Genomic DNA, 10,944 nt, shown 5'->3' with positions numbered 1-10,944 from the left:
CAGGACACCACCCCCGACACTGAAACCCTCTCCATGGGGGAAGGGGTGGGTGTGGAACCCACTCCTGGGGGTCCCAGTGTGGGGAGTGTTGGGGGGGGTCTCTGCTTCTCACCCCTTGAGGGTCCCGTACATGGGTAGGGTGAACAGGGATACCCACTGGTCCCCAGACATGGATGTGGGGGGTCCCTGATCTCACTGAGCTGCAGGGGTCGGGTGGGCTGCAGGGACAGGGGTGTCACTCCCTGGGGTCTGTGTCACCATGTACCCAGGTGGGGAGTCCCCAGCACCTGCTTTGTCCCACCAGGCCCATCCACCAGATCATGTGGGGGACACTGGGGAAGGGTTAGGGTCCCTGTGGGGGCAAGGGGCTGCTGGAGGTGAGGGTAGGGGGCTGCAGGAGGTCCTTGGTGGAGGAGGGCTCCCTTGAACCCTGCCCTGTGCCACAGGTGTCCCGGCTGCAGCCCCTGGGACCCCCTGAGCCCCAGCACTTTGCTGCTGCTGCTGGAGATGCCCAGCTGGGGACCGGGGGGACTCCTGTGTTCTGGGCACCCCCATGACCCTCCTTGCTCCTGGGGGACTGCGCCGACTGCACAACCAGATCTGGCCTGACTGAGGAATCTTCCAGACACTGAGGATGAGGTGTGGGGTTGGGGCCACATCAGGGACTGTCATATGGATGGGGACAGATTTACTGGGGGGATGGTTCATGGCACAGCTCTGGATCTGTCCTGGAGCCACTTCTCCCCATTGGGACCCCCCAGGGTTGGGAGTCCCTGTGCCCCCCCCGGGCTAGGTCAGGACCCTCCTGTTCCCGTGTCTGCTGTCTCCCCCACACTTCACTCTGGTGGTCACCTGGCCTGGGATGGAGTCACCCGTCTGCATCACCCGAACTCCAGCTCTGCCAGGGCCACCCTCCAGCTGCTCCTCCCCCCCTCCCTCCAAAGGGTGCCATCCAGGAACCTGCTGGAATTCCCTTGGAGACTGCAGCATGTGGGCCTGATGCCATGGTGAGGGGCTCCCGGTGTCCTGAGCTGAGGGGGGTGCCCTGCCCTGCGGGGGGTTGCACCTGAGATGAGGGGGAGTGGTGAGTGGGAGGTCCCATGTGGAGGTGGAGGGGAACCTGTGGCAGTGGGCAGGTGTGAGATCCCCCCAAACTGAGGGGCTGTGCGGGGGGCCACTAGGCTCTGGTATTACTCCTAACGCCCCCTTTATAGCGCTCTTTGTACCTTCTTCATCCTCCTTCATCCCATCCCCACGGTACCCTCTTTATACCCTCCTCCTTTTATAACTCCTTCTTTACTCCTCTTTTTAACCCCCGTGTCCCCCCCGGCCCTCTCTTTAGACCCCCTGTCCCCTTTCCTCTCCCTTTATTCCCGCCTCCCACCCCCCTCATTTACCTCCGCACTTGGTGAGCCCCCCCAAATCTCCACCCGCACCCCTCTCCTCCATCCCATTCTCCCGGCAATTTGGGGGGGTAAAACCCCCCAAATTCGGGGGCGGGATGCTGTTGCCGTGGCAACAGCCGGGTACCCCGGGATGCGCGGAGCCCCCCCCACTGCAGAGCCACAGCCCGGGCGAGACCACTCTTATCGTGGGGGGGTGTTTGGGGGTCGCTTTACGCACTTTCCCACGGGATCCCCACCGTGGACCCCACACTCCAGGGGGCAACGCGTCGCGAGCGACGCGTTGCCCCAGTGTGGGGTCCGCGGTGGGGGCGTCCCGTGGAAGGGGGAAGGGGTGACAAGTCTAATCCCCCCCTCCCGGCGCCGTTGGTGCCGCCCGGCCCGGCCGCCTCCCTGTCGCATCCCGGGCCGGGGCCGAGGATGCGCCGTGGGGTCCCGCGGCGTGGGCTGGAGCGAGGAGGGGGCTACGAGAGGGTGAGTGGGGTCAGGGGGCCCGAGGGGAGGGCGGTGGGCACGGGGTGGGCGGTGGGAGATCAAGGCGCCGGGGGACGATCGTGGGGTGGGTGAAGGGGATTGGGGGGAGGTGAGCGGGGATGAAAGGGCAGACCCCACGGGGAAATGCGGGGTGGGGATGCCCCGAGACACCCCACGGGGTCCTGGTGTGGCGGGGGCGGTGCCGCACAATGGCGGCCGGGGGCGGGGCCGGGGGCCTGGAGCGCGGAGCTGCTGCAGCGCCGTGAGCGGGGCCGGGGCAGAGAGGAGGGCGATGGGGTGGGGGCGATGGGTGCTCCTTGGGGCAGGGGGTGGGGTAAGAGCTGCGGGGCACAGGAGGGAGGGAAGTGGCGTCAGGGTGGAGGGTGCGGGTGCTGTGGCGTGGGTGCCCCGTGGGGTAGGGGTGGATGCCATGGGGCGCAGTGGGGTCCGTGGGTCTGTGCGACGTGAGTGCTGGGGGCATGGGGGCGTGTGGGGCTGGGGGGCAGGTGTGGGGCTGGCTCTGGGTGCCTGGGGGTCATGGGTACATTGCTGGGCAGGGGGAGCCTCCCTACGTGCCCCACGATGTGTCTGTGGGATCGGAGACTGTGGGTGCTGTGGGTCAGGGCTGTGCATACTCCAGGGTGCCTCCACCCCACTTACCCTCCTGCCGCAGGGTGACGGTCCACCAGGGCCCTCTGTGAGGGCGTGGGGTGGGCAAGGGGCAGTGGGGTGCTGTGGGTTGAGTGGGGGGTTGTGGGGTGCCATGGGGTGCTCCTGACCCGTTTACATCCCCCCCTCCCCAGGCTGACAGTCTGCCGTGGCCCACCGTGAGCCTGTGGGGTGGGTGGGGGCTGTGGGCCCTGGCTGTGGGGTGCTGTGGAGCTCCATGGGGTGCTGTGGAGTGCCCCCCTCACTGTGCCATGCCCCCCAGGCTGAGGAGCCACCATGGCCCGCCGCGAGCCCTCCAGCCCGGTGGTGCGGCAGATCGACCAGCAGTTCCTGGTCTGCAGCATCTGCCTCGACCGCTACCGCAACCCCAAGGTGCTGCCCTGCCTGCACACCTTCTGCGAGAGGTGGGACCCCCTTAGCCCCCCTGAGTCCCCCTGAACCCCCCCAAACCCTATCCCTGCCTGCACACCTTCTGTGAGAGGTGGGACCCCTCACCACAGACCCTCACCGCGCCCCTGATATCCCCCCTGTGCCCCAGCACCCCCTTTCCATCCCACCATGTCTCTGAGACCCCTGTATCCCCCTGCACACGCTCTGCCCTGCTGTGTCTCCTCAGCATCCAACCCCCCCACATCCCCATGGTGTCCTGACTGTACCCCCGATACAACCCCACTGTCCTGGCTGCACCCCCCAGCAGCCCCCTCCGCCATGCCCCTGGCTGTGCTGCATTCTTGCTGCAGCCCCCTGGCCCCCCTCATCCAGTCCGCCCTGCCTCCCCAGTGCCCCCAGCCCCCTTCTGCCTTGCTGCACACCACTGTGTCCCCCAGCTCGGCCCTCCTCACTGACCCCTGCCGATGGTTGTGCCCCCGTTGTCCCCCCTTGCACCCCTCAAACCCACAGCATGAGTCCCCCCAGTGCCCCCCACCAGTGGAAGAGCCAGGGTCCCCTGGACCCCTTGCCCCCCTAGTGAGAGACAGGGCCAAGCCCCCCCGTGCCCCCAGGGGTGGGGAACTGAGACCCCCCTGCACTCCACAGCCCATGGCAGGACTGGGACTCCATTGCTGTGCCCAGCCCCTGAGCGCCCCAGGCGGGGGGTGTATGGGGGGCTGTGGCTGGGGTCCCTGCAGTGGGGGGGTTTTGGTGCTGACAGCCCCCTCTCTCTGTGCCCCCAGAGCCTCCCCGACCCTGCCCCAGTCCCCCCATCCCCTTCCTATCCATCTCCCCCGAGGGTGCTGGCACCCCTGCGCTGTGTCCATACTGTCCATCTGCATTTGTCTGGCTGGCTGCCCCCCTGCCACCGCTCCCCCTCAGTGTGACACCACACAGCCCTCCTGTCTGTCTGTCCGTCTGTCCTGCTGACACCCCGGTGTGACACTGCACAGCCCTCCCGTCTGTCAGTCCGTCTGTCTCCCCTGCCCCATTCCTGCACCCCAGTGTGACACAGAGCAGGCTCCTCTCTTGTCCATCTGTCCCCCTGGTCTGTCTCCCATTCCCCCATTCCTGCACCCCAGTGTGCCAATGCACAGCCCCTCTGTCCCCCTGTCCATCTGTCCATCCTGCTGCTCCCCTGTTTGTGTGTCCCCTGAACCCCCTCATCCATCTGTCCATCCTGCTGCCCCCTGACTCCCCTGTCTGTCTGTCCATCTTGCTGTCCCACTGTCCCTCTGCCCCTGCCCCACATGCCCCAATGTGCAGCCCCCTCGTCCGTCTGTCTGTCCCCCTGCCACTGCCTGCCCCTAGCTCTGTCCCTGTGCCCCTGTTCCACATCCTGACCCCCTGTCTGTCTGCCCATCCCCAACCCAATGGCTCTGCCCCTGTCTCACAGTCCCTGTCCCCCGTTCACCTCCACCATCCATCTCTCTGTCTCCCTGTCCATCCATCTGTCCCTCTGTTCCCTTGTTCTGCCCCCATCCCCATCCCCAGCAGATCCCGCCCCTCCATCCCCATCCCGCTGTCCCTCCATCTGTCCCCCCCTTCTGTCACCCTGTTTTCCCCCATGTACCCCTACAAGCCCCGTTCCTGTCCCTGCCCCCTCCGTGTCCCAGCTCAGAGCCTGTCCCTGTCCAGCCCTGGGTTACCCCTGCCCTGACCCCTGTTACCCCTTGTGACCCCAGGCTCCTGCAGAACTACACCCAGGCCCAGAGCCTGTCCCTGTTGTGCTCTCTGTGCCCCCTGAGCCCTGTGACCCCACTGCCCCTGTGACCCCCATGGGCCCTGTGACCCCAGGTGCCTGCAGAACTACATCCCGGCCCAGAGCCTGTCCCTGTCGTGCCCTGTGTGCCGCCAGACCTCGATCCTGCCCGAGCGGGGGGTCCCAGCACTGCCCAACAACTTCTTCATCACCAACCTGATGGAGGTGCTGCAGCGGGACCCCGACCCCCGTGGGGCCCCCCCCGCGCCTCTGCCCCCCCTGGGCGCCGCCACCGGGCAGCCCCTCTGCTGCCCCAACCACGAGGAAAGGTGGGGGCTGGGGAGAGCTTGGGAGGCTGGGGGCTGGAGGGCTGAGGGGCCTGCAATGGGCTATATGGGCTCGAGGGGTTGAGGGAGCAGGGGGATTGGAGGTCTGCAGGAGCTGGAGGGGCTCAGGGGCTGTGGGATCTGGGGAGGGCTGGGGTAACAGCGGGGGCTGTGGGGATCTGTGGGGGTCAAGGAGGTCTTGGGGGCTGCAGGCCTTGGAGAGGGAGTCCAGGGTGGGCCTGGGGGGGCTACAGTGGTCCAGGGAGTCTGGGGGACACTGTGGGAGCTGTGTGGGCTCAGGAGGGGGTTCAGGGGACCACAGAGCCCCATGGGCTGGGGCGGGGGGCAGCTGACGAGCACAGGTGTGGCAGGTGATGGAGTTCTACTGCGAGACGTGCGAGACAGCAATGTGCCGGGAGTGCACGGAGGGGGAGCGGCGGGAGCACCGGGACCACCACACGGTGCCACTGCGGGATGTGCTGGAGCAGCACAAGGCGGCCCTGCAGCACCAGCTCGATGCTGTGCGTGCCAGGTATGGGGACTGGGGAGTGCATGGGGATCCCACGGCCCCGCTCCCTCAGGCTGCAGGACCAGCTCGGTGTCACCCACACATGGTACAGGGGGAAGGAAGGCTGTAGGGACTGGGGCTGGTCCAGGGGGGTCTGGGGTCCCCTACCATCCTCATCCTGCAACCTCCTGCAGCTGATGGTGGCTGGGAGTGCTGTGGGGGTCTTTGGGGGTTCAGGGGGTCCCCATGTTCCCCCAGGCTCCCAGAGCTGGCAGTGGCAGTGAGGCTGTTGGCTGAAATCAGCTGGGGCAGCACTGTGGGGCTGGGGGTGCTGGAAGAGGGAGCTGGAGGTCTGGAGGCATTCAGGGGCTCCCCTTGTCCCCCCAGGCTCCCGCAGCTTGCAGCAGCTGTGGGGCTGGTGGCCGAGATCAGCCGGCAGCTGGGGCAGCGCCGCGCCGAGGCTGAGGCTGAGATTGGCAGCAGCTTCGAGGAGCTGGAGGCAGCTCTGCGGCAGCGGCGGGAGGTGCTGCTGCGCGACCTGGAAGCCACCTGTGCTGCCAAGCAGCAGGTAACGCACCTGTCCCCATGTGCCCCTCCTCTGTGCTTCTGCACCCCTTGCCAGCCCTTCCTGGGAGGGTGTGCATGCCCCAGCCGCGCCCCAGTGCCAGTGGAACCACCAGTGCGGCAGTTGGGGTTGTGGGGTTCTGGCCATGGCTGTGGTGCAGGTGCAGGTGCCAGTGGGGGATGCAGGAGGGGCATTGATTGGGGGTACTGGGTGTGGGGGTCCTGCCCCGATGCCACAGGGATATAACATCCAGCCCAGAGGCGCTGGAGGTGCAGCTGGAGGTGCTGTGGCCGGGCCAGGGCTGGGGTGCAGACAGTGATGCAGGTGTGGGTGCTGGGTGTGGGTCCCACCTGGTATCACAGATGCTGTTCCCCCCCAGGTGCTGGAGGCGCAGCTGGAGGTGCTGCGGCAGGGCCAGGAGAGCATCCTGAGCAGCTGTGCGTTCACAGAGCAGGCGCTGCACCACGGCTCGGCCACAGAGGTGCTGCTGGTGCAGAAGCAGATGGGCGAGCGGCTGCGGGAGCTGGCGGCGCGGCCCTTCCCTGAGCACCCGCACGAGAACGCGCAGCTCGAGTTCCACGCCGAGCCCGAGGGGCTGCGCCGCTCCATCCAGAACCTGGGCTCGCTGCTGACCACCAGCGCCACGGCGCACACCACGGTGGCCACGGGCGAGGGGCTGCGCCAGGCCGTGGTGGGTCAGCCCTGCTCGCTCAGCGTCACCACCAAGGACAAGGACGGGGCGCTGGTGCGCAGCGGCGGCGCCCGCCTGCGCTTCGCCGTGACGGGCCCCGACGGCGCCGCGGCCGAGGCCGAGGTGCAGGACAACCGCAACGGCACCTACGAGCTGGTGTACACACCTCGCGCCGAGGGCGACTTCGTGCTGTCCATCCTGCTGTACGGGCAGCCCGTGCGCGGCTCCCCCTTCCGCGCCCGCGCCCTGCGCCCCGGCGACGTGCCCCCGTCCCCTGAGGAGGCCAAGCGCCGCGTCAAGTCCCCCGGCGGGGGGCACGTGCGGCAGAAAGCCCTGCGCCGCCCCGCCAGCATGTACGGCAGCGCCAAGCGCAAGGAGAACCCCATCGAGGACGAGCTCATCTTCCGTGTCGGTGAGCGGGTGGCTTGGGGGGGACCTTGGTGCTCACCAGGGTGGTGGGGGCTCATGAGGGTGTTGGGGAGCTCCTCAGGGCTCCCCCCAGCAGGAGAACCCCAGGACAGTGGGGACTCCCTAGGGTGGTAGGGCTCCCCACAGCGGCAGGGACTCCCCAGGGCTCCCTGAGGCTCTCTGGGGTTGTGGGGGAGTCCCTAGTGTGGTGGAGGGCCCCAGAGGTGGCAGGGGTTCACTGGGGGATTAATGGTCTCCTGGGGCCCCCTGTGCCCCCCTGACCGGTGCTCTCAGGTAGCCGCGGCCGGGAGAAGGGCGAGTTCACAAACCTGCAGGGGATCTCCACGTCCAGCGCCGGTCGTATCGTCGTGGCTGACAGCAACAACCAGTGTGTGCAGGTACAGACCCCCCTGGGACTCCCAGACTTCCTTGGGACCCCCACTGACACTCTGCTGACCCCTGCTGAATCCCCCATGCCCCTCTGACTCCAACAGCAGCAACCAGTGCATGCAGATATGGACTCCTGGGGTCCCCACTGACCTCCCCCAAGACCCTCCTGGGTACCCCTGGATCCCCATGACCCCACTGGCCCCATCAGCAATAACCAGTGTGTGCAGGTACAGGCCCGCCTGGACCCACAAACTCCCCCAGGACACCCACTGACTCCCCTGGGACACCCCTGACCCTGCTGCCCCCCTAGGTGTTCAGTAATGAGAGGAAGTTCTGGCTGTGTTTTGGGGTGCAGGGGTGCTCCCCCTGACCCCCCCGGCCCTGCTGCTCCCCCAGGTCTTCAGTAATGAGGGGCAGTTTCGGCTGCGTTTCGGGGTGCGGGGGCGCTCCCCGGGGCAGCTCCAACGCCCCACGGGGGTCTCTGTGGACACCAACGGTGACATCATTGTGGCCGACTACGACAACCGCTGGGTCAGCGTGTTCTCCCCTGAGGGCAAGTTCAAGGTGAGGGAAAAGGAAGGGGGGGGTCTGCCGGGGGGGTCTGTGGGGCTGGATGTCCACAGCAGTCCCCAGCCTGACCCCCTGCCTCCCCCAGACGAAGCTGGGTGCAGGGCGGCTGATGGGCCCTAAGGGCGTCGCCGTGGACCGCAACGGGCACATCATCGTGGTGGACAACAAGGCGTGCTGCGTCTTCATCTTCCAGCCCAACGGGAAGCTGGTGGCGCGTTTCGGCTCCCGCGGCACTGCCGAGCGCCAGTTCGCAGGTACCCCCCAGACCCCTGGCTGTGGGGCCTTGGGCTCCCCAGGGACCGGGGCAGGCAGGACCATGTGTCTGGCATCACCAGGGTGGCTGGTGGCACTGGGGCCCCAGCAATGGGCTGGGGGCTAGGTCCAGGCTCTGGGTCCAGCTTCTGGGTCCGGGCTGGGGCTCTGGATCCAGGCTCTCGGCCTGGGGTTTGTTCTGAGCTCTGGTTTGACTTCTGGGGCTGGATGGGTGCTCAGGGTCTGATTCTGGCTCCAGGGCCAGGTTTGGGGATCTGGGCTGGGGATCCGGTTCTAGGTTCTGGCTCTGGGTTCTGTATTCAGTTCTAGGCTGGGCCTCCGGGCTCAGGTTCTGACAGTGGCTCCATCCCGGTGGCCCTGGGTTCTGGGCTCTGTCCATGGGTCAGGGCTTTGGGTCCATCCTGGTCCTGCTGTGGGGCCAGAGGTGAGCCCTGCCATTCCCCCATGGCTGAGCCCCCCAGTCCCAGGGCTGACCCCCCCATGTCTCCCCCAGGGCCCCACTTTGTGGCTGTCAACAACAAGAATGAGATCGTGGTGACTGACTTCCACAACCACTCCGTGAAGGTGAGCCAGTGCCGGGGTCCTCCTGGTGCTGTGGGACCGGGGGGGCCGTGGTGACAGCCCCTGACACGCCGGTGTGTCCCCCCTGCACACTCCCAGGTGTACAACGCAGAGGGCGAGTTCCTGTTCAAGTTTGGGTCACACGGGGAAGGCAATGGGCAGTTCAACGCGCCCACGGGCGTGGCTGTGGACAGCAACGGCAACATCATCGTGGCTGACTGGGGCAACAGTCGCATCCAGGTACTGCCCCTGCACAGCTGCACCTGCACACACACCTGTACCTGCACAAACCACTGCACCTGCACACACACCTGTACCTGCACCAACTGCTCCACCTGCACACACCCCCACCTGCAGCCCCAGGGGGCCCAGAACCAGCCCCTCCCCAACCCCTCTCCATCCCATCCCTGAACCCCCAGCCCCCAGGTGTTCTTGATGGGATGCCCTGGGAGGCACTGGGAAGGTGCTACGGGGCACCTGGAGGGCGCTGGGAGACAAGTGGTATTAACTGGGAGGAACTGGGAGGGGTCTAGGGTCATGTGGGAAAAGTGTGGGGTCAACTGGAAGCAACTGGGAAGGGTCTTGGGTCAACTGGTAAGAGTCTATGAGGGATGTATGGGAGGAACTGGGAAGAGTTTTGGGCCAACTGGAAGCAACTGGGTTGGCCTGGGGAGAAGTCCGAGGTCATGTGAGAGCAACTGGGATGGACTGAGGAGGGGTTTAGGGTTAACTGGGAGCAACTGAGAAGGATCTTGGGTCAACTGGGATGGACCTGGTGGGACTTGACCATGTCCTCCCTACAGGGAGTGGGTCTTGCAGACCCCGTGCAGGTCCAAGGGCCGTCAGGGCAAGTGGTCCCTGGGCTGTGGGGGGCCATTGGGGCTGGGGGTCCCTGGGCCGTGAGGCTGTCAGGGACATCCGTGTCCCCCCGCAGGTGTTTGACAGCGCGGGCTCGTTCCTGTCCTACATCAACACGGCGGCCGACCCGCTGTACGGGCCGCAGGGGCTGGCGCTCACCTCCGACGGCCACGTGGTCGTGGCTGACTCGGGCAACCACTGCTTCAAGGCCTATCGCTACCTGCAGTGACGGTCGGACCGCGGGGATGCCACGGCAGGACGGGCCTGCGGTGCCCCGAGGGACGGCTGCCCCCGGCCTTGTGCCCCCACGCGCTGCCCTGGCTTCATGTGCACTTTATCCTGGGGGGTGGCTGGGCCTGGGGGGCGAGGACGGGTCCCACGGGGTGGGGGCTGCCTGGGGGTCACAGTCTGACCCCTCCTCCTGGAGCCACAGTGCCCTGGCTGATGGGGGTCCCCGAGGTGCGGGGGGGTGTGTGGGGCAGGGGGAGCCATGGGCAGGGTGGGGGGCCTGGGGGGCGGTCAGTCCTGGAGCCCTACAGGGGCTGCCCCCCGGCCCCAAGCCCCAGCCGTGGGGTGATGGCACGTGCCTGCCGCCCCACCCCTGGCACTGCTGCCTCACAGCACTGCTGCCCCACAGGGCCCCCCTGCCCCAGGGGGCTCGGGGGCTGAGGGGCGGCTGCCGCACGCTGACAAACTGTATGTACAAAATAAAGTATTCTGGAACTACCCCGGCCCCTCCTGCCCCACAGCCCTGCCTGCCCCGCACATACTCTCCCCAGCACTGCTGCCCCCCCACGTCCTGGGGCCCCCCCGGCAGTGCCAGGCTGAGCAGGGACAGGGCAGTGCCTGGAGCTCGGTGGCACCGTGGGCACTGCCCAGCCTGGGCGTTCTGCCAGCACTGACCCTTCTGCAGGGATGGGGACGGGCTGGGGCAGACTGGGAAAGGGGACAGGATGTGCTGGTCTCAGCTGGAAATGGGGACAGGGATGGACTGGTCTGTGTCAGTCAGACTGGTCCATACTGGCAGCAGGCATTGGGCTGGACTGGTCTATACTGGGGGAGGGGACTGCTTTGGACTGATCTGTACCTCTACTGGGTCATACTCATCTGTAGTGGG

At 66.9% G+C, this 10,944-nt stretch overlaps 1 protein-coding gene across 2 annotated transcripts; it reads left to right on the top strand.

The window, feature by feature from the left end:
- The first annotated feature begins 2,808 nt into the window (after positions 1-2,808).
- On the top strand, positions 2,809-10,215 carry TRIM3 (tripartite motif containing 3). 2 transcript variants are annotated; one of them, XM_050332848.1, is made up of 11 exons: positions 2,809-2,950; positions 4,773-5,022; positions 5,375-5,535; positions 5,899-6,079; positions 6,456-7,179; positions 7,470-7,573; positions 7,962-8,129; positions 8,221-8,389; positions 8,902-8,972; positions 9,069-9,209; positions 9,904-10,215. In XM_050332848.1, exons 1-11 carry the CDS (start codon positions 2,823-2,825, stop codon positions 10,054-10,056), a joined length of 2,250 nt encoding a protein of 749 aa, XP_050188805.1. In that variant the 5' UTR covers positions 2,809-2,822; the 3' UTR covers positions 10,057-10,215. The 2 variants fall into 2 exon arrangements, with proteins under 2 accessions (XP_050188805.1, XP_050188804.1); XM_050332847.1 differs by lacking the exon at positions 4,773-5,022 and having other exon boundaries at positions 2,810-2,950; positions 9,904-10,213.
- Positions 10,216-10,944: the final 729 nt, after the last annotated feature.

The sequence above is a fragment of the Myiozetetes cayanensis genome, unplaced genomic scaffold (genome assembly GCF_022539395.1).
Source record: "Myiozetetes cayanensis isolate MyiCay16 unplaced genomic scaffold, myiCay2020 scf5-8, whole genome shotgun sequence".
Lineage (NCBI taxonomy): Eukaryota > Metazoa > Chordata > Aves > Passeriformes > Tyrannidae > Myiozetetes > Myiozetetes cayanensis.
The sequence above is the reverse complement of the archived record's forward strand: the minus strand, read 5'-3'. Positions and strand labels throughout refer to the sequence as shown.